Source organism: Fistularia commersonii, chromosome 2, assembly GCF_037954325.1.
Source record: "Fistularia commersonii isolate RoL2024-O1a breed Wild chromosome 2, RoL_Fcom_v1.0, whole genome shotgun sequence".
Taxonomy (NCBI): domain Eukaryota; kingdom Metazoa; phylum Chordata; class Actinopteri; order Syngnathiformes; family Fistulariidae; genus Fistularia; species Fistularia commersonii.
In genome coordinates, this window is record NC_141285.1 from 1,831,525 (window position 1) to 1,855,914 (window position 24,390).

Here is a 24,390-nt window from a genome sequence, read left to right on the forward strand (position 1 = left end):
TTTTTTTTAGTTCTATTCACAAAGTTGGTTTCCTATTAATTTTCCACTCAGAATGTATGCACATATTTTCACACAGTAATTAATTCATCTGTTTATTTTTTCTCCTTTCCTTCCATCTATAAATATGTAATTTATTTGTTATTTACAAATTAATTTTTATATATATGTATCTTTTAATCAAATAGGACAAGGCCTTTTTTTTTTTATCTTCAGTGTGTTTTCAGACAAAAAACAAAACAAAAAAAAATGAATCAATTATAAACCATTAAGAGAAGCAACATTAAAGGGTTAACCCTTAAACACCCACGGGTTAGTTATCATATTTTTTAGATTTACCATCAATCAATCAAACTGAATGATGAGATATTGAACAGCAAAAGGCCTCGAGGAAAAGTTTAGCAGATTTCGACCGTTATGGGATATCGATCGGACGAGTTGAAAATAAGAACCCTGATGGGGATATTTTGATGGCGAAAATTCCATAATGCTTTGCAACCGTGCTCCTTCCTGCAGGAAGGAAATCACATATATTAAATTGATTATTTTCATACAATATGCAATTTTATTTATTTATTTTTTTTTTTTTTTAATTCACCATCATGCGCAATGTCATTCTTCACTTTCCAATTTTGGAGCCATCTGGCACAACAATTTCCTTCAGGATTCATAAGGTTTTATCTTATCTTATCCTCTTAAATGAAATGAGTTGGGGAAAAAAAAAAATTTTTTAGCGAGAAATGTTTGCATTTATTATTTTCTTTGCCGCCACGAGTCATCTGACTCCTTCTTGCCGCAGGTTAATTAAAGTATATTTTTGGTGGTTCGGCGTTTGACGGTCAGCTGAGCAACCGTTTATCATGCATGACAATTACATGTTTTATTTTGGTTTGGATTTGATCAGCTTGTCGTAGAAACAGTGGCTCCACACACACACACACACACACACACTCTTTCACTCTCCTCACCTGACCCTTCCTGCAGCATCAACCCATTTGGCTTCCCGTCAGGGCTAATTGATTTGACTCTCCAGCGCCATTAAAATTTAAACACGCTAGCGTCGGACAAACGGCGTCCCTGCAGCCGGGGGAACGCCGGAAAAGCCGATCAGGCTCACGGATTTAATAATTGATGCCCCCGGTGTCCGTTATTATCTCCTCAACCTCTTCTAGCATCCTCTGAAAATCACAGAGGAACTCGGTTTTCCTCATAGTCCGACTTTTTTTGTTTATTCGGCGTCCGCCGGGCCTCAAATATCAGTGAATTTACGAGATGTTGTGTTTTAAAATGTCCACCAGAGCGCAGCACTCGTCCGTCTTGTCTGAAATCATGCCTTTTAAAATGAGTCCATGTTCTCCTCCAGGCCAGCAGTGTTGTGCAGAATTGTGCACATCCTAGATCTGAATGAAAGGGATATTCGTATTAAATACTTTATTTACATACCCTTTTTTCCACTATTTCACTTTTTTCTTTCTACATAATTACCTTTTTATTCTTCCTGTAATTCATATATATACATTTTATATTATATACTGCTAGAAAAAGTAACGGGAACACGAAAATAACACATCCTAGATCTGAATGAATGAAATATTCTTATTTAATACTTTATTTACATACCCTTTTTTTTCCACTTTTTTACTTTTTTTCGACATATTTACCTATTTATTCTTCTCCTATATTTATATATATCTATATTTCTCTCTCTCTCTCTCTCTCTCTCTCTCTCTCTCTCTCTCTATATATATATATATATATATATATATATATATACATTTTATGTTATAAACTGCTCGAAAAAATAACGGGAACACTAAAATAACACATCCTAGGTCTGAATGAATGAAATATTCTTATTCAATACTTTATTTACGTACCCTTTTTTCCACTTTTTTCTTTCTACATATTCATCTATTTATTCTTCTTTTATATATATGTATTGATATATAGAAATATATAGATAGATATATCAATATATATACATTTTATATCATACACTGCTCGAAAAAATAAAGGGAACCCTAAAATAACACATCTTAGATTTGAATGAATGAAATATTTTCTTATTAAATACTTTATTTACATACCCTTTTTTTCCACTTTTTTTACTTCTTTACTTTTTTCTTTCTACATATTTATCTATTTATTCTTCTTTTATATTTATATATTGATATATGGATATATATATATATCTATATTTATACACTTTATATTATACACTGCTCGAAAAAATAAAGGGAACCCTAAAATAACACATTCTACATTTGACCGAATGAAATATTCTTATTAAATACTTTACACACCCTTTTTTTCACTTATTTACTTTTTTCTTTCGTCATATTTATCTATTTATTCTTCTAGTTGTTATTTATATATATATATATCTATATCGATACAGATATAGATATAGATCTATATTTTATACACTGCTCGAAAAAATAAAGGGAATGCTAAAATACACATACTACATCTGAATGAATGAAATATTCTTATTAAGTATTTTGTTGTTTACATCGTTGAATGTAAAAATATCAAAAATATCAATGGAAATCAAATGTATGAACCCAAGGAGGTCTGGATTGGAAGTCACACTCCAAATAAAAGTGTATAAACACACTCCGGACTGATCAAACGTTGATATAATGTCCTTAAATCAGGTCCAAATGAATTTGTGGACAGTTTGATTTCACACAAGTGTGACTGACTTGGTGTTACATTGTGTTGTTTAAGTGTTCTATATTTTTTGGAGCACTATATAAATAATATCATTTGTTTATACAATTGTTAGAACGTGTACATATAAAATCTTCACTTAACGATGCACTTGGTTTACAACCAATATTAATTTAACAAAAATACCTCGAAGTTGTGACGTCAATGTATATGCACCTATCTTTTATTTTGCAAGAGAAAATAAGATGACGTGAAAATTTTTGATACAAAGATAAAAGAGTAAAGTAAAAAGATTAATCTAGATGTATCTTTATGTTTTGAGGGAGCATGAGTGCAGTATAGGTGTAAGAAAGGAAAAGGTATAGCGGCTTAAATTGGAAGATAACAGTATTATTGAAGATCTATTGCAATAACAACCAACTCTACTTTCAACATTCGCCTTGGCTAACTTGTAATTTTTCACCGATAGCAGGTTAGCTTTCAGGCTACGGTCGGCTAGCCTGCCGCAAGGCTTAACGGCTTAACGGCAAATTCCCTTCACGACGCGGCCGTTGAGACGGATCATCGTTGTTAAATTAGCATTTTGGCTTTTAATTCTTGGACAATTTGTTGTTTTTCTGGACGGCTGTCGGTCGGTTGATCAGAATCCAAACCGGCTCAGATTCTAAACCCGGTTCCCTTGCCTCCGCAGACTCTTCATCCTGGGTTCCTACGAGCGCGAAATCTACATCCACTGCACTCTGGAGCTCAGCGGCGAGCCGTGGAAGGAAAAGACCCGCAGCTCCATCAAACGGGTGAGTCCGACCTCTGACCTCTGACCTCTGACCCCTCTGGCGGGGACGCGGGACTTACGGAAACAATCGTCGTACCCGGGACCAACGGAGGGAACCTGCCTGTTAAAATCAGTCTGTTAACATTTCTGCTTGTATTTATTATTATAATATGAGAATATGAAATACTATATGGTTCACCTTTCGCAGTCACACTGTACCGCGGCCATCAAATTACAAAAGCACGTGTTATTGCGATCAATCCGGATTTTTAATTCCCCAACACAATTTTATATCGCAGACTTTTTCATGTTCCATGTATCAATTTCTTTTTTCAATAATTTTTCTGGTAAAATAAGCATTTTCTAATGTGGCAACCAACCAGAAGGCAGCATTCTGTATCCTGGGCTCTGATTGGCTCAGCAAGCGTAGCATCATTCCCTGCACTTCCTGTGCAAAGCGTGCATTTAGCGTCTTGAAGCCAAGTGTGGGAAAGGTTGACAAGAGTTTGGGGAGGATCGTAAAGCTTTTGATAAATACATTTTTAAAAAATTAAAACAAAGATATGGCCGCTACTTTGCAGATTTTTAGTTGGTTGGAGCACGAAACCCACCGCCATGAACAAGGGACTACTTTTGTATATTCCTTGTATGTGCACGTCTGCACAGTACATTATTATTTTTATTATTTTTATCATGATTATTGTTATTATATAATAACAACAATCATTATTATTGTTATTTAATATTATTTTATTTAATAATAATAATAATGATGATTATTATTATTATTATTATTACCACCATGATCATTATTATTATTGTTATTATTATTATTATTCTTGTTGTAGTTGTCCATTCATGATGATGATAATAATAATAAAAATAATATTAGTGTGGATACATATTTAGAGCAAACTGCAATTTCTTTGCAAACCCTCAAGTGGGAGTAAAATGATTGGATGTTCAAAATATTGATCATCCCTTCTTATAGGAGAGTCACAGCATGAAGGTGTGTGTTTTTAACATCTTTAAGTCTATATAGAGGGGATTTGTGTGTGTGTGTGTGTGTGTGTTGGAGGGGGTTTGCATGAGCCGCCGGTCCGGTAAAATCGAGTTCCCGGCGGTTCTAACCGAACTTCAATTAAAAACACGAGCGGGCCGATGGTTCCTCCCGAACATAATTACCTCCCACGCTACATATTGGACACCTCGTCTTATTGACGCATTAATACGCGTTGATTTCCGTCTCCGTCGCTCTTATGAGATTTGTCCCATTGTTGACATTTTGAGCGGAAAGGAAGATCTTCAGGCCCCTCGGGCAAACCTTTTCTAATTGCCGCAATTTGGAGATATGGCAGTGATCACATCAGGCTGGTTGGGAAGTGACTAATGACAATTTTACAGCGAAATGTCAGCCATAATTACCGTCTCTGGCTGCGGCCGAGCAAAACGCAGCTCCCCTCTGCCAAACGTTTTATGACTGACATTTTACAAAAGATTATTTGTGTGTTTTTGTTTTTTTTTTGTTTTTTTTTGTGGGGACTTTCGTCCAGCAGGGGGCAGTGAAGTATCATCACCCTAAATGTACGTCTCACCTTCAAAACCCAGTTTTTCCCCTTTGACCTCGTCACCGGACCTCGAACACACACATGTTTATTCAAAATGAAATATGAACGTAAATAGACGCGGCTTTTTACTTTTAATTGCTTCTGCAAAACAGAAAGTTTATTTTATAGACCTGCAGAGTCACCCTACTCGATAGTTGCCTTCAACTTTTAATAACATTTTATACAAATTGTATTTATTGTAACATTCAGGAGATGCGGTTTTAAAGGTTACATTGAAATCTTTTTTTTCTTTTTTCGCTTCTTTACTTTTTTATTTTGACATATTTATCCATTTATTCTTCAAGATGTTATTCTTTTTTTTTTTATTTATTTTTATTTATTTTTCTTCATATTTTTGGTCTTATTTTTTATGTCTTATATCTAAGCCAGAGATGCTGCTTTTTAAGATTGTTTTTGGTTCAACTGAATCTTAGAATTTTGCTGCTCTCTAATAACACATGAAGTCTTGAATTCTTAAGGAAGGCAAAAATGACACATACAGCTTAATTTTCACAAATATATCATTTAAAAAAAACAGCTTAAATGAAAGCTCACATAGAATAGCTCTCGTCTAAATATCAGCAACAATAATAGATCTTTTTTTTTTGTTTTTTTCTGAATTAAAACCAAAAATGTGCGCGTTTTATGATAACATTTTCCTGGTTTGGTTTTTCCACGCGTTATCTGCTGTCTCCATCTCCGGGGGAAGGACGTGACGCCGTTCGCGTACGTCATCAGCGATTCTCTCGGCCTGTTCTCACTCACCGCTAATCACGTTTACCTTTTTATTGACAAGGCAAATTTTCTTTTTTTTTTTTTTTTTTTGTTTGTTTATTTGTTTGTTTGCGCCCGCTAGGAAACTGCGATCGGGAGAAGACGCGCCGCACGTACCCAAACCTTCCCCCTTGTATTGATTTTAAAATAAGCGACTCATTATCAGCTAAGACTGCAGCCTGTAATCCAGTCAGCAGCTGTCAGCTTCTCCACGTGAAACCCTCCTCAAAGCATTCGCAAGGCCCGTTTTCTATTTTTTATTTGTTAACATATGCATGGAGATGCAGATCGATGGTGGCATTTGTGGACGATTTATCGGACCGTTCCCGGTCGGCGTGTCGGCGGCGGGACTCTGTAGTCTGGATTAAAGGCTATACCATCTGGAAAAGGTCAGTTCTCTCCAGCATCTTGGTATATCTCCTTTCCCACGGATGATTGCCAGATATGAGACTCCCGCGCTCGTGCCTTTGGACGAAAAACACCCGCTGGCCCCGTCGGGTTGCGGGATTTCATGCCATTTTCATGCCATTTCGGTATCTCCTTGTTTTTCAACCCCCTCCACGCCGCTCTGCGGAAGAGCGGCTCGGACAGCCTTCCCCGCCAACCTGATTCCCGGGCTACTCCTCACTGACTTGTATGTCTTTTTATGCCCAAAAATATCCCCTCGCCTCGTTTTTTTTTTCGCCGTGTTCAATTCTGGATATTTTGAACAATCGCCCGATATTCATCCACAGACGTTTGTCCGGATCACGTATATCGAAGAGCGCCCGCTCCGCTCCTCAGCTACCGTTTTCTTACCCGGTCAAGAGGTGTCTGCTATATATTGTCTATTTTATACAGTTTTATATTTGTATTGTCCAGGACTACAGATGGAAATTAGCTATGAGCTATAATCTGGTCCAAACATCTCTGCCTCTGTGCTTAATGTATTTGTACACTGGCCTAATAAACTTCTAAATAAACAAACAAGCTTAGCTTCGTACAAACCGGAATTTCTGGACTATTGAGCGCGCCTCAGTATAAGCCGCAACGGCTAGCCCAGGGGTTGGCTAGCTCAGGGGTCGGCTAGCTCAGGGGTCGGCTAGCTCAGGGGTCGGCTAGCTTAGGGGTCGGCTAGCTTCGGGGTCGGCTAGCTTAGGGGTCGGCTTGCTTAGGGGTCGGCTAGCTCAGGGGTCGGCTAGCCCAGGGGTCGGCTAGCTCAGGGGTCAGCTAGCTTAGGGGTCGGCTAGCCCAGGGGTCGGCTAGCTCAGGGGTCGGCTAGCCCAGGGGCCGGCTAGCCGCGGCTCTTTCATCCTAACACTGCGGCTCCGAATGGCTTGGGAAAATAATTTATAAGTATTTAATTGAAGTGTATTGTATTTGTGTTGCCGTATTTTTCAGACTATACGTCGCTCCGGATTATAAGTCGCACCAGCCAAAAATGCGTGATAAAGAACAAAAAGTCACACTGGAGTATAAGTCGCATTTTTTTGGGGGGGGAAATTTATTTGATAAAATCCAACACTAAGAATAGCGTAGTATTTGTAGAACAAGTTAATTTAGATTTTTGGTGCACTTTTGGTGGATTTTTTTTTTTTCAAACCTCTATTCAGTGGACTTTTTGGATCCATTGCCATCCCTAACTGGGTGACAGATGTGCATGTTTTTTCCTTTTTCTAGTCTTGGCCGGTTTGATTTGATTAGATTTTTTTTTTTTTTTCCATTTAGCCGTGGTTGATCAATTCTTGCTTTTGAAATTTCCGTCAGTATTCTCTCAGGTTGATCGTTTGTTCGTGATAATCGTAGCTGAATTACTCACCGGGCGACTGGGGTGCGGGAGTTCAACAAGCGCTTTGTCCAAAATCTGTCTTAATTTTCCCGTTGCTAATCTGGAGTTGCAGTTCAGCTGGTTTTCAATTGGCTGCTCGGGAGCTTGATTTGTTTATATCAGGGCAAAACTTGTTTTTATACAATATCTCCGTTTCTCCATCCTTTATCGTAACCAATTGTAATTTAGTCGGCATAAATCATGCCATTATTCATGCTTTCATCCTCCCAAAATAATCCTAATATACAGATCGGAGATGAATGTTAGCCAACAGAAAATTAGAATATTTCGATAATGTCCTTTATCTTCTGTAATGCAGTTAAAAAAACAAAAATTACTTTTTCATGATATTCTAATATTTTGAGATGGGATTTTTGAGTTGAGATATAAGCCATAATCACGAATACTAAAATAATAAAAGGCTTGCAATATTTCAGTTGATTTGTAATGAATCCAGAAGGTATGACATTTTTGTTTTTGGAATTGCATTACAGAAGATAAAGAACTTTATCACAATATTCTAATTTTCCGAGACAGTCCTGTATATCAGAGAAGTCGGGGTGATTTCGATGAATGACGCAATTGGTCGGTCCAATTTTTGTTGTTGCAAAATTAACACGATTCAACGTGAGGTTTCAAAGACTCAAAGCGTTTATCGTTGCAGGTTCAGCGTAAAAACGCGTTTCCATGTGGAAACGTGCCGATTGGATTCTAGAAATGAATCTGATCATTGCGATGGAACAGTTGCAGCGCGACAAGACGTTTGAGCGCGGCTTTTTTTTGCAACTCACAAAGTGCAGATGCACGGATGAGCGCAATTTAAGCTGCATTAGACTTTACATACGCAAGAAGAAGAAGAAGAAGCAGTAAAGCCCGGCGATGTTTTTTATCGATGAGCCATGAGGACGTTCCCCCCTGAGTTCTGGTCGTCTCGTCATGAGTTCTGACATTCACCGGAGCTCCGCTGTCAAGGATCCTCGCCGCCGCCGCCGCCATGCCATTAGCACCCTAGTTGTACATCTATACTAGCCTGCAGGCGGTTGTTCGCTCAAGAAACGTCGCGTTTTGATCAATATTTATACATTTAAAGTGCATTCGCTGATACCAGCGTCCCGGAAGCTGCGGGTTATATTCGTCCGATAATTCTTCCCTATACTTGCTATTTATTGCCGGTACTGTGTCAGACATGTTTGCACATCTGCGCCGTCAATTCTGTTGTCGGCTCGGATCACTGATGCGCGCTGACAGCTTGACTTAGGGGTCGTGCAATGTGTGTGTGTGTGTGTGTGTGTGTGTGTGTGTGTGTGCGCCCATCCACACATTGCGGCTCGACTTCAGCTTGTGTAACACGGGCATTTTGGTAGCAAGCGGAAACACATTTTGTACTTTCAGGTTTGGAATTGTGCCGCCGTCCTCTTTGGGACGTAACAGGAAATAAGCTTCGGATCAACGAAAAAACACTGGGATAGCGACAGGAGACAAAATATTTGGAAAGGGTCGATGTGGAAATTGGCGTCCAGAAATATTTCGGAGGAACGTTTGACACGGCGACTCGACGTGGCCGTTTTTGCCGAGATGGTTTCAGTGCTCCGATCGATCGCTAGTTACCAACTTTAGCAACTAGCCTTTAGTCAAGCATGGGTTTAACAGACCGCCATCACGATTCATATGATTTACTTTTTAATATTATTAATTAAAAAGTTATTTTTCAAATATCGATATTTTAATATTGTTTTCCTCCGCTAACAGCGGAGAATAGCTTTTTGTATTTATTGCATTCATTTATTTCATAATACAGCAGTATTTCACAAGCACGACATTCCACGTTTTCAGAAAACTTTTTTCATTTTTTTTTTAAATTTATTATTATTTTATTTATTTTAGTTATTTTTTATTATTTTATTATTTATTTTAAAATTTATTTACTTTATTTAATTCGGTCAGGGATGCAACAACGGCGTTCATGTAGACCAGGGGTGTCAAACGTACGGCCCGCGGGCCAGTACCGGCCCGCCAGGGGGGTCCACTCCGGCCCGTGGAATAAATGTACAATTTGAAAAAAATACTCCCATTTTGAAATAAAATACAGTTCCTATGTTGTCTGCTACTGTTTTACCCAGTGTTAGCAACATAGCACAACATTATATGGCTCACAACTTACAGCAGATGGCAGCAAATGTGGCTTCTAGCTCTGCAAATAGCATTTTTACTTGTTAGAAACGCACCTGCTTTTCCGTCGGACCCGACACCCCCATCGGCAAGATGTTGTTGTCAAAAAAGAGAAAAGTGGGCATGGAGTGAAGGGTTTTCCAAGAAAAATGGAACACTTGTGGTTTGTCGGTGGAGGTTAATAAGAATCCAGTTTGCTCGCTGTGGATGCGGCAAGTTTCGGTGTCATGATGAGACTCCATGGGGGAAAATTCGGCGACGATTTCACCAGTTTGACCCTGTTGAGCCGCATTTTGTAATAACGGTGCATTTTGTAGTAAACGTCCAAAATGTAATCACTTTTTCATTTCATTTTGTAATAAAGCCGCATTTTGTAATAAACTGCCCCGACGCATTTTGTAATATATTTTGCCGCATTATGTAATAAGTTATTACATTTTGAGAAGATTATTACAAAATACACTTGCAACTTTTTTATTCTCTAGGAAATGTAATAACATGGAATTTATAGAATATTCTCTGTTAATGCAACCTTTGAATAGTGTACTGATAGTAATTGCTAAGTACTGCTACTAGGCTAATACAGTGATGCTAATCATAGGCCTAGCTTTTACAAATACTTTTAAGTAAAATAAAATACAATTAACAAACTTATGCTTTAAAATTGTTATTACATAATGCACCATGTTATTACATTTCCTAGAAAATAAAAAAGTTGCAAGTGCATTTTGTAACAATCTTCTCAATATGTAATAACTTATTACATAATGCGGCAAAATTTATTACAAAATGCGCTGTGGCAGTTTATTACAAAATGCGGCTTTATTACAAAATGAAATGAAAAAGTTATTACATTTTGGATGTTTATTACAAAATGCACCGTTATTACAAAATGCGGCTCAACGGACCCTCTTGACACCGAAGTCGACCCTCCAAAACCAGTTTGACACCCCTGTCCTTTTAAACCTGCAGAATCCTCAATATCGGAGCACCGAGAAACACAGTTACTGTCCTGCCTGCAATTAATAGCATCAATTTAATAAATTTATACGTTTTTTTTCGGAGTACAGCGGCTATTGTCCACTCACGAGTCGTGTACCCACCGTCCATTTCACTCGCCTCTCAAAACCGGATAGGACGAACCGCCAACACACATACACACACACACACACACCTATCTGTCCATCAGCTGTTGTTTGATGTTCCGCGGAGGGTGATTTTGTATCTTTAATCTGCCCCAGGCACCTGATGAAAGAAGGTTGATGAGGACACACACACACACACACACACACACACACACACACACATAATGAGTCATCTAGCACTTGAAAAAATAGCGTATGGGTTCAGTCCTTTTGGGATCAACTTGCTAAAGAGATACATTGTCGGAGCGGCAATATGGACGCAAATCACCATGAAGTGTGTTAGTTTATGACGCCGTACAAATACACGCATGACAAAGTGAAAAGCACGAATTTCCATGTCGGTCGGTGGCGTTTTTCTGACCAACCCTATTCTCTGGATCCTCCTCTCTCACACCAACTACCTTCATATCTTCTCTCACGACGTCCATACATCTTCTCTCTGGTCTTCCTCCAGACCTCCTGCCTGGCAGCTCCAACTCCAGCATCCGTCTACCAATATATTCTCTATCCCTCCTCTGTCCATGACCCAACCATCTCAGTCTGGCTTCTCTGACCTTCTCTCCAAAACATCGAACATGTGCCGTCCCTCTGATAGACTCATTCCTGATCCTCTCCATCCTGGTCACTCCCAAAGAGAACCTCAACATCTTCATCTCTGCAACCTCTTGTTCTGCCTGCTGTCTTTTGGTCATTGGAACAGTTTCTAGTCCAAACATCATCGCTGGTCTCACCACTGTCTTGTACACCTTTCCTTTTCTTCTGGCTGATGTTCTTCTATCTCTTGGTACCCCTGACACTTTTCTCCACCCATTCCAACCTGCTTGGACCCGTCTCTTCACCTCTTTTCCACACTCTCCTACGCTCTGGACTGTTGATCCCAAGTACCTGAAATCCTCCAGCTTCTTGATCTCCACTCCCTGTAGCCTCACCGTTCCACCCGAGTTCCTCTCATTCACACACATATATTCTGTCTTGCTGCGACTAACGTTCATTCCTCTCCTTTCCAGAGCATACCTCCACCTCTCTAGATGTTCCTCTACCTGTTGTCTGCTCTCACTCCAGATCACATTGTCATCCTCAAACATCACGGTCCATGGAGATTCCTGTGTAATTTCTGACCAAATGTAAGGTGCGAATATGAAAGCAGCATGATTCGTTTTGCCTGAGTCTCCTCAGGCCGTCGCCGTGGCGCCTTCACCACGACCCCGGTGTGTTTGGAGTCGATCCCGGATTTTAAAATTCACCTCATTACCGAGGCGGCGGTCGCTTTGTAACCCGGAGGACGTCCGTACCGGGAGCCGAGGCTCTGGAAAATCGGCGTGTCCTTTTTTTTTTTTTTTTTTTTTGCACGAGGACCAGAACAGCACTGTTTGTCATGTCAACATGCACATCCCATAATCAAATAGTACCTGAGGCAACCGATCGCCTTTTTCATTTTCCATTTTGCACACATTGACTTGTGTCGGGTGACGCATTTATCTCTTTTTTTTTCGCGTCAATTACGTCGGCCGTTCTAATTCGATGTGACGGCGGAGGGGAAAAAAAAAAAAAAAAAAAAAAAAAAAAAGCAGATTAGAAGCGTGAGAGATTGGTCCCGCTAAGCTGTTTTGGTTTGTTTCTAATCACCTCATCCAGCGATCAATTCACCTCAGAGGAAACTGAATTGACCGGTCGCGATGTGCATGACGGATGGAGCCGCGGACGCATTACGGCTCCCTGCCATTTTCATCTGGAGGAGGCTTTGCGCTGATCCCGCAGGCATGTCTCGCCATTAGTGAGGAAATGAGCCGCCGCTCGCCGCCGCCGAGCGTCCGGGTCGGCTCGCATAAAGTTCACGCTTACGCGCAATTAGTCAAATTCCGAGTCAGGGATGCTTCATGATGAAGTAGAAGTTGTTAAAATGTTTGGAAATACAAGTTGAGACATCTGTTTTATAACATCAGACATCAGATTATAATCATCCTTTTGGTAGATTGCGGGTCACCCTTTAGGTTTTCTAACCGTAAAAACCACTGCAGATGGTTCAGAATGCTGCGGCACGATTGGTATTCACTCAACCCAAAAGGGCTCACGTTACACCTCTGTTCGTCCAGTTGCACCGGCTACCAGTAGCTGCCAGGATCGAGCACAAGGTCCTGACCCTGGCTTTCAAAACCACCTCAGGAACAGGTCCAGCATATCTGAACCAAGTGATAAGACCTTATGTTCCCGGCAGAGAGCTGCGTTCCTCTAATACAAACCTACTAGCAGTACCTTCTGCTCGCTCTAAGCGATCTCAGGCAAAACTGTTCTCAGTTCTACTACCTCAGTGGTGGAACAAACTTCCGGAAGCAACAAGACTAGCATCATCTCTCTCAACCTTCAAGAAACAGGTGAAAACTTTTCTCTTTCAGGACTTTTTACTGCGCTGATGCCCCAGATCAGGTTGGCAGCAAGTTAGGCTATGCAATGTGTGTGTGTGTGTGTACGTTTGTGTATGTCTTGTCAAAAAACAAAAAAAAAACTCACTAACCCAAGCTTACTGTTCTGTATATTTCCTGTGCATCTTGTATTTGCAAGTGTATTTGCAGTCCTTATGTCCTCTATTGTAAGTCGCTTTGGATAAAAGCGTCTGCCAAATGTAATGTAATGTAATGTAAAAATCGTTTAAAGCCCTATGTGGAAACCTGCGGTTTAGCTTAGCTTCATCAGGACAATCCTAGCCGGTTTAAAATGTTAACGTGTCGCAACTAACTTCTAACAAACTAACTGACTCCTCTTGATGCACGGAAATGCGAAGAAGATGCTAAAACTCCAACTTTTGCAGCCATAATGGGAACGGGAAAGCAAACTAAGGCTGGACTTTCAGTCTTAAAACCCTTTTCAGTTGTTGTTAAATAAAGAAGGATATAAATCATGGAAATCCCTCCGTGGAAAACCAAGCTTACGCCGTCTCTTCCCTTATTAAACATTATTCTCACATGTTTATTCACTTGTATGGCGACCAGAATATCGACGGCGCTTCATTTCATGCATTTTTTATTTGTTTTTCCGAGTTAATGTTTCACCGTCGCTCTGAAAGCCGTTTTGCGATGATGGCGGCTGCGACTATAAGGATTTCCCGTTTGTTTTTTGTTTTTTTTTGTCAATTTCCGTACAATCCGAAGTGTGATTAGGGCGCGGGGATTATCTGGATTTGCCGTCCGACGGCGTGATTCACGGCACGGGGAGTTTGTCAGTTTCAAGTCGGTACGCGGCGTCTCGGAGGCGCGACCTTTCCGTCGTCCGATCTTCGCGTAACTCGGATATATCGCAGACGCCGGATTAACGAAATTATCCCGAAATGTTCTTTCTTTCCATCTTTAAGGATCTGACGGTTCACATGACACGGGCCCGTCTGTTTTTCCTCCGGCGTGTCATTCTTATTTAGAGTGATGGGAGCCACTGAGTGAACTGGAGGTTTCTTATTCTTACCAAAAATCACATTACACCGACTGCATCGAGCATCAGCAGAGCCGAAGGACAGAAACTTATTTTTCTCCCCTGACTCGACTATTTTGTTGGTTTCTCCGCACCCAAGTTGCGACGCGGGAGCGCCGCGTCTACCTTTCGGCCGTAAATTAGCCGAAGACGGGTGTAAATGTTAAGTGGATGATAAGCAAACGCTGGTGGTTGCAGATGCAGATGGTTGGTAATATGTTGGAGAAGCGAAGACGATACCGCCGAGCGTCTGCGTGACTGACAAGCTCCGACATTCAAAGGAACGGAAGAACCGAAATGCCAAGTTGATAAGGGGGAGGAAGAAGACGATGCGCGACTCTTGTTCCCGCCTCCGCCGTGAGAGCCGACACTCGTAGCTTAGCATTCGGCATGGAGTTAATAAAGTCAGATGATGTAACGCTGATGACAGATCATTATTTCCCCGTGCGGAGACAATGATGCCGCGACGAAAAGGAGCATGTGGGCGACTGATCCAGTGAGGCCATTCATACAAGTGCAAATTAGGCGAAGCCCCTTTTTTTTTTTTTTGTTTGCTCGCGTCTCCATAACAACCTCTTTTGTTCTTTGAAGCTTTTGAAACGCGGCCGCCGCGATAGAAAGGCGACCCGGAAATTCAGATTGAGCCGCGCGGCCGACAAAGGCGGGCCGACAAAAACATTTTTTAAGCTTGAAGAAAGCCACGTCCGTCATCTGGAAGACGGAGGATTAGTTATTTTAAAGCGTCGCTCGTCCTTCAGGTGTGTTTGTCTTGAGTCCGAGACGCTTCTTCCGTTACGTATCGAGAGATGCGCTATTTTCTTACGTTCTTTGGCTCTCGTTGTCGACGGCGACTCATTGAAGTCACTCGATTTATTCCCCCTCCCCTCCTTATAAATTAGATTTTACTTTTTTTGGATGGGCAGGTTTGAAAAATAATTATCTTTTACTTGTTTACTCTGTAAACACGATTCCATTCAAGTATAACTCGTCTACTAACTGACAGAATAGGAACCCGAATGAGCCAATCTAGGATAGGATAATACTTTATTGGTCTATTGAAGGGATTTTCTACTATGACACCATCAATAAATATGAGAATAAATATAAAAAAAATATAAAATATAATAAAATATACATTATATATAATAAAAATATATATATATGTAAAAAAAGATATAAATAAAAGATCATTGAAAGATTGCACAAGATAGAAAGCAAAATGAACAGCAACAAGGATAAAAAATACACAACAGAATGGCGGGGGGGGACTAGTTGTTTTGTTTTGTTTCAACTATCCTACCAAAACCTTAAATGTTATGCCTTCAAGAGAGCGTGCAGAAATTGCTTTGTAAATAAACATTTTCCAAATTTGCTATCATCTGGTTGGAAATAATGATTGTAAAGAATCGTGATATTTTTATTCATCGTTTAATCGTTTTAGTTAATCGTCTCCGTTGTTGAACAATGAAAGTCACATTTTATTTTATTTCTGCAAAAGATATGCAGCGTTATCAAGATCATTGCTGTAAAAGACGAGACATGAAGGTGTTAGACTAAAATAAGATTACCTAGTGCAACAATTGCCCAGTAATTGTGTGGTTTGGTCAGTGAAAACGCACAGCAGTGATAAATTCAGGTTTCAAACAGTCTTTTGTAAACAGCAAAAAGTGCTGGAAAATTGCACTGGACTGAAAAGGTCACTTCATGTGGATCGTCATCATGACTGCTCAGTTTTTAATCTTAGGAATTGTCTCTTCCACTAAATTCCTAGAGCTATCTATTTATTTTTCAATGCAAGAATGTCTTAGGATTAACTAAAAAAAAAAAAAAAAAAAAAATCTCTTTTTTCTCTTAATTCTTGGACAATTTGTTGTTTTTCCGCAAGGCTAACTTTAGCATACTTAGCTCCGTGTTTGGTGTCAAAATGCCAACATAGATTGTACTTTGACAAGCGACGCTGCCTCATAACACAAAAAACATACCGCTTTTTCTCCTTAAAGCACAAACATGTATTCGTCTTTCTTTAAACAGCAACTTTTCTCTTCTTGGACTTCCTGGTTGTGGGAAATGTAGTTTATTTAAGATGATCAGACCTTCTAAGACGTTCTCGCGGGCCACAGAAAATGATCTGACGGGCCACATTTGGCCCGCGGGCCTTGAGTTTGACACGCGTGTGCAAGCTTAAAAACAAAAGATGTGGTTTTTAAATAGCCGTGACCAGTTTTATTTTTAAAAATGGAATTACTTTGTTTAAAATATCCAATCTGGACACCATATCTGTTAAGTTTTGGAAAAAAAATGGTTGCGTGTGCATGTGTGCAATTGCGGTTAATGTAAATCAATCCACTGCCACCAAGTGATTTGTCTCATTCGAAATTCAAAATGGTCGTTTGGAAAGAGAGAGAAAGAGGGAGAGAGTCTGATAACACAGTGTTCTGGATCAAAATGTCCTCACAACTGGTGGTTACACATGAAGTGCCCTTTCAAAGCCATACATTTTTAATTTCTGTCTTTGCTTTGCTTCAAACCGCGCTTCCAATTTAAAAGTGAAAAGAAAGCGCGATGAAGCGACAGCTCCTTTTCGCAAAAAAAAAAAAGTCGCAAAATTAATCGCCGACAAATTGCACTTCCGTCGTGTCCGAGCGCACGCGCCGCATAACGTGCGTCACCGTTAACCGGACTAATAAGTGGCAACGTAAACACCTGAGCAGCTCCTGGCCTGCCTCCCCCACCACCATCCAATGAACTCCTCAGCGGAGGGGCTGCTAATTGGACGTGGCAGGGAATTGCTGCGCACTTGCCCCACAGCGACTTGTACCCTATAACCGAACACAAATCGATCTGACATGTGGTATTAGATTAAATTACTGAGCAGCGCAGTGACAGGGAAAAATATTCACCCCGGTCCCCCTCCCCCATCTTTACCCCTCCACTTCGCATGCACGCTCCCAGACCTGTTGGACGGAGGACGGCGAGATATTCAGCCAAGCAACAGGAGATGCTGACTGATCTACGCAGTCACGCCTGCTTTTAAAAAAAAAAAAAAAAAAAAAGATTGACATGACGGAATCCTGTATGTTTCTGACAAGGACGTTGAAAATTCAGCGAATAATGCAAACTCATTTTCACCGAGGGCCACGTGTGACTGTAACAGAATAAATGTAACTACTCTTTAATGTTAAATAACTCCAAAATGTAACATATACATTTGTATAGATTATATTACATTACATTACATTGCATTTGGCAGACGCTTTTATCCAAAGCGACTTACAATAGAGGACATAGGGACTGCAAATACACTTGCAAATACAAGATGCACAGGAAATATACAGAACAGTAAGCTTGGGTTAGTGAGGGTTTTTTTTTTGTTTGTTTTTTTGTTTTTTTATAGATGTATAGATGTTAAAAAACAAAAAAAATATGTTTACTAGTTGCTCTGTTCCAAAGCGAGCTTTCACTGCCACAGTGTTTTTGTTTTTGGTGAACACATTGGCTTTTAATTCTGGGACAATTTGTTGTTTTTTCTAGAAGGCTAACTTTAGCATACTTAGCTTCGTGTTTGGTGTCAAAATGCAAACATACACTGCTCAAAAAAATAAAGGGAACACTTAAAAAACACATCCTAGATCTAAATGAATGAAATATTCTTATGAATTACTTTGCTCTTTACACAGTTGAATGTGCCGACAACAAAATCACACCAAAATGATCAATGGAAATCAATTGTATCAACCCATGGAGGTCTGGATTAGGAATCACACTCCAAATTAAAGTGTGAAAACAAACTCCAGGCTGATCCAACTTTGATGTAATGTCCTTAAAACAAGTCCAAATGAATCTGTGTTGCTTCCTGAGTGGACACTATGATTTCACACAAGTGGGATTGACTTGGAGTTACATTGTGTTGTTCAAGTGTTCCATTAATTTTTTTGAGCAGTATAGATTGTACTCTTTGACAAGCGACGCCGCCTCGTAACACAAAAACATACCGCAAACATGTATTCATCTCTCTTGAAACAGCAACTTTTCTCTTTGCGGACATTTAGGGATCATTTGTATTTCTCAATTCCACTTGTTGAAAGAGGAAATTAATGTGGATTCATTGCGATCTAATGGCGGGACGCCATCACTTGGCGGCATGAATTGTGGAAAATGTAGTTTATGGTTAATCCACGTGTTTGACTTGTTTATTTTAAGACAATCAGACCTTTTAAGGCACAGGAAATGACCTGGTGGGCCTTGACTTTGACACAATGGCTTCTGGTTCCATCTGAAATTGTCAGAAATAATTTTATCACGATTATATGACGGGGATTGATGTTTTATCCTTTTTTTTTCCCCTTTAATTCCGCTCCAGTCTTTCTTATGCTAAAATGCGTTTCCTTCAATTGATTTGGTTTCAGTCAGTGTAAAGAACCTCGCATTGATTGGTCAGTAATTACCTCAAAATGACCCATTCACCAAAAATTAGGAAGAAATTTACCAAAAACTTGGACATGAAATGCGACAGAAAAACGATCAACAGCATCTGTTTATCAGACAAAAAAGGTGCAGATTGAATTTTGTCAATTACACGCAATGTGTTGTATTGTGCGATTCAACAGCTGGTAGACACGATACAAGAATACAAGAGAGATGAACAACCTGGCAGTACGAAGAAAATCATCAACTAGATAAATGATATTGAAACGCAACAATAGTTAATCGAGGAGCGATCGAGCCCACAGCTTTGGAAGGGTTTGAAAAGTTGCCTCTTCCGCTGAAAGACGAGTGAATAAAAGGAGAACCACGTTTTATTTTTGCGCATTTGTTGGTCGGAAAGAGTGCAAAAGCAGGTGCGGAGGGACGGTTTTGTTCAGCGATCAAAGCCCGACTTTTTTTTATTTTATTTTGCCGTCTCCGAGGTGAAGGAGGCAACTTTAAAGCAGCGGTACTCGCCATCTAAACATATTAACCTTTCATTTGTTCTCCACGGCCGGGCAGATAAAAGAGGGGCTGGATTTGGTGAAATTGATGTCGAATTGTTCCATTTCCGTGCGGCCGGTCTTTTCTGCTTAGAGACAAACAAGAGACGCTTGTTTTCTCAGTCGATGTTAATGATGTTAGTCCAGTCACCTCTGCACAGCCCTGAGAAGAAGCTGCACCGCAAGAAAAATTAAACCCAAACACTAAAGGGCTACATTTTCCTCCTGAGTCAGAGCTGACTAGATTCTCACTGCGTCTCGCAGTTATTGGTTTCCTGAAAGAGCGGCGGTTGTTGGGGTTCACTTCACATCGTCCAATGCAAGAATAGTTTCTAGTCTACCGCGCTTCTGTCAAACTGGTATCCGGCTAGTAAAGTAGGTTTGCATCCATATTGTCCCCAAAACACCCGTCTAATGGTGCTTTTCCAATGCACAGTTCCAGCACCCCTTCGAAGTTTGGCTGGTATTCTAACTGTACCTCCTCAAAGTGCCCCATCTGGAGGAGATGGAGGCTTGCTGCTCGTTCTTAGGCTGTTCGTTCACAAACAACGAGAGAGAGGAGAGTCAAAGAAGGCCGCGGGGCAGTGGGATGCAGCAGCAGCAGCCATGCTAAGATTTAGCGCTCCTGCAGGTTTTTTTTCAAAACGATCGGTCTGATCGACGTCACATTTTTGGTATTCGCTCAAGTCGCTTGGAGCCCCGCCCGACGAGGTGCAAAAATGGTACTGGATATTTGGTACAACCCAAAATGGAAAGGCCAGAAGAGTCAAGTCATGCCGGAACGGTGTGGAAAAACCCCATAATCGTTACCTTAACTTTGCCATCAGCGGGACATTTGACAAAATGGTAATCAATAGGTTGTGGGTTTCCTCGAGCAAGATACCAAAAAGTGCAGTGTAAAGAACTCATTGCCTTTTTTAATATTTTTTATCTCATTTACAATATTACTGTTCATCTTTTGGTCCACATTCAACCATCTTTCTATTTTTGCTTAATTATCTGAAGCTGAGTCACAGCGGCAGACTGAGCAAGTCAACCGAGGCCGACCTGTTCCCGATGATTGCTCGTCCAGTGTACTGGATACCCCGCTTTGCTATTTGGATCTTGCGTACGAATTGCCATAGAAGTATTTTTCATCGCACCCTTTCTCTAGGGGCTGGTTTTCAGAGTCAAATTTGTGTTTGGAGGTGACTAAAGCTATTCTTTGGTGTTACCGTTAAGTCTTTCCCACCAGCCTCCCACTTCTTGTTTTGCTTCTTCTCCAGTAAGCGAGACATCTAAAGTCTCAAGAAGCAACTCACCAACCCCGAGAACCATAATAGCCAGACCTCTGCCTGCATTTGCTGATTTCCGACATCGCCGGTTCCGGTATGAAGCAAATCAGTGGAAGGCAGGATCCTTATTGCTGACACGTAATCAGCTGCATGTGATTGTGGCTGGACGTAAAGCACTGGTGGTGCAAGTGTGTTAAAGAGAGGCTGCCCCTATTTGCACACTCACAGACGAGGTTCCCACATAGATGTTGTAGCACAATGGCCTAATCGTTGCCGGTAGCTTACCTACATACACAGAAGCTACGGGTCAGCTACTCACACAAAGGCCTGAATATTTATTCTGCCAATGTGCCTTGCCATGAGATAGGATTGTCAAAGAGACCTATCTGAGTCCGATCTGACTCTAGTACCCGAAGGTACCACCCTGTCGATTGCCGAATGGAAGTGAAGTATGTCGTTGATGTTTGTTGACAGGAAGCTCAGAGTAGCGCCGTCCCTCCTTCGTGTTGAAAGCCACTTTACGTGGTTGGAACATCTGATAAGGACGCCCAGGTGTACCCACCTGGATGGAGGCCTCGTGGTCGAACCCAGAACACTGATGAAGGGACCACATTTGTGGCCTTGGAATGTCTCGGGATCCAACAGGAAGACGTAGGGCTGGGACTCAGACGTCTGGGTCAACTTCCTTATGCTTGCTGCCCCCGTGACACAGCCGGACAAATGGCCGATTGGTAATCTACTGTTATGACAAAAGATCTGTACATTTTGATCGTGCGATGTGTCCTTACAACCGCAAGATGGCGTCGCTCAGAGTCAAGAGTCCACATCGCCGTAGCCGCTGTCCGATTCCCCCCCAGGCGAAGTTGCTTGTATCTTGCACCATGGTGGTGCAACATCACTTCATGAAAACATGCGCTGATGAATTTGCATCAAAACCAAAAGTTGTGCGGTATTTCAAACTTTCTCACAGTTTTGAGATTTGACTCAACACTGCTTCCGCGGTTTGCAGTGGTACTTGGGATGTTGTTTAGTATTCCGTACGCTTCCAGGAGACCGTCCAAAATGCTCATGCAGCGAACGCAAGATCTACATGATGAGCTCTCTCCGTTTCATAAAATGATATTAAATTGATTATGATCATAAAACGACTGAATACCCAGACCCGTTTGCTTGCCTGCTTGTTTGTACCCCAGTCTGTTCTGACAATAAGGCATGAAAGCAATTTTAAGAAATTGAATAAACCTCTTTTACCCGAGTACTGCGAACCTGAGATGAGGTCGGCTTTACTCCAGGTAACCATTTGTTTGATTTTCAATCAATCTACCCCCCTTTCCCTCAGGAACAAAAATTTGGGGCATTCGTGCAAGACATCGGACCTCCAACAGCCACAGAATTTTCCACCTATTTTCCCTTTAGTAAAGACAGAAGATATTTCATTCAGTTGATGTAGCACCAAGAAACTAGCGTCGGTACGTAGCCAAACGCCATGCGAAGCATCGGGCCTTGTGCGCGACAATGAGCGTCTTTGTTATTAAAGAAGCTATCTTTCCATCGTTAATATGGATGCAGATAAACGTCCATTTCCCGGTAAAGTCCGTTTTCTTCACCGCTAGCAACCCACGTCCACCCCAGCCCCTGCTTGTGTAGATCATCTGTTTATTCATGCCAACCCTAACTCAATAACTGTCTTCTAGCAGAACCATAACAAATGACTGCAGGGGAAATTACAGTCATTTGTCTCTGTCTGCCCACATGGTGGAGGTCCTTCCCCTCCCCTGGTCCTTCTCTTTAAGAAAAGGACACCTGTATGCTCCTCATCGGTTCTCCTACTCAACTAAACTTCAATCTTTCCCTTGAACACCCCACCATATTTGACTCCAAGCTTAAAGTCTCACCATATAAAAGAGGCGTCTGCCATCAGTTGCAAGAACAAGAAGAGAAAATGCCCAAATGGTTCGGCGGCAGGTCAACCCTGAATCACAACACTTATGGGATGGAACATGTGACTTGCAAGCCGTGGCTGTGTTTGAGCCAGGCTTAAATTGTAGCCTTGTCTTCTCAGATTGAGTCTTGCGTACGTTTTGAGCCTGTGGCCAAAAATGTAAGAGGATACGTCCCCCTTGATAGCTGCATATGCTAGCATCCACCTATATTGTGCCCATTTGCCAAGACAAAATGGGCTTTCATTGTACATCAACAAGAGGCCAAGAGGCCAGGATCAGGACTTTATCCACCTCCCTTTTGGGTAAGATAAGATAAGATAAGATAAGATAAGAACAACTTTATTTATCCCGAAGGAAATTGTTGTGCCAGAGTTTCAAGCCAAACATAACAATAATAGATAATAGTAAGAAGGAGGGAGAATAGGAAATACAATAAAATAAAAAAGTGTCAAAGTTAAGGCTATCAAGTGTTTTAAGGTCTTAAAAAGTATCGTCTTCAACAGGTTCATAAATGTTGGTCGTAAGCCTTCCTTGGGTTTCGTGAAAGGCGCTCTAAGTTGTTATGATTAAACAAGGCTGGCTGTTGCCATGTGAATACATTCCATGAAATTCAATCAGGTTGTGTCTTACTAACCATTTCTTACACTCTAAAAACTAGAGTATCAGGTAGTAAAATAACAAAGCAGCATATTGAATTGTTTTTTCCATGTCTGAGTGACTTTTCTTCACATTGTCCTGTGTCCTCAACCATCCAGTGGGTTTCTTAACCCTCGTGCGATCTCAACATTGTGTTTACTCGCCTCGTCCTACGGGTCAAAAATGACCCATAAGACAATCTTTGTACCCTAGTGGTTTACAGCCCACATGGAAAAATAAACAAAAAAGAAGTATCACTTTTTCTAATTATGGGGTCTCTTTAAGGAAAAGTCATAATATCTCAAGTTGGAAAAAAATAGGTTCAGGTGTTTTTTCTACAGCTAAACATGGTAGTGGGTCACTTTTGACCCGCAAGACAACACAAGGGTTAAAGATACTAAATTGTGCTTGAGTGAAAGGGTGATAGTTGTATGACTCTATATATATCGACGACTGGTATCTCACGCTGTGATAGCTGGAATTGGCTACAACCCTAAAAAGTACCTCTCTGTTGCCCCCCTTGGAGGGTATGCCTCTCAGTAGTGCTGTGGTGGTCGTCGTCCCAGTCGCCCTCCACTTTGACTTCACCGCCTGTCAGTTCATTGTCCATTCCAGGTAAACCGAGTCAACTGACTGAAAATGTCTTTTATGACCATGCAGAAAAATGAATATCCATGTATTTTCCTCACGGGAAGTTTTAGTCTTTAGTACATGTCTTGTATACATCTCTCTTAAATGACTGGAAAATATCAGTGTACTCAATGTACTTGTTCATAACCAACAACAACCACAATATGCAAAGCTACTCCAAGTCGTCTTCATGACAACGTGATAGGCGAATGTTGAGACCCCTCGGCAAAAGCGTACATCTTGTAAGTTACCCTTTTTTTTTTTTTTTTATTTGTATTCAGGCGGAGGTTATCAAGGGGCCATGTGGCAGTGTAGGGATGACCTTCAGGCATGTCCCCGCCTCCGAGGGAGATGCAGTCCACGTTTGCATCGAGACAGTCACGCCCAACTCCCCCGCAGCTTTGGCGGATCTGCAACGGGGGGATCGCCTCATCGCCATTGGAGGTCTGCAATATGTTATTGCGCATTGTTGTGTGTTCACTCCGTCAGTATCGTGCAACAATTACTGAAAGTCTTAAATTGTTAAAAAAAACTCCT

At 40.9% G+C, this 24,390-nt stretch overlaps 1 protein-coding gene across 1 annotated transcript in view; it reads left to right on the top strand.

The window, feature by feature from the left end:
* Positions 1 to 24,390, top strand: part of pdzd8 (PDZ domain containing 8) — a 44,167-nt gene that overhangs the window by 17,304 nt on the left and 2,473 nt on the right. The window contains exons 3-4 of the mRNA XM_086164088.1: positions 3,362 to 3,464; positions 24,135 to 24,297. Coding sequence (XP_086020214.1) covers positions 3,362 to 3,464; positions 24,135 to 24,297 — 266 coding nt within the window. The remainder of the gene's footprint in view (positions 1 to 3,361; positions 3,465 to 24,134; positions 24,298 to 24,390) is intronic.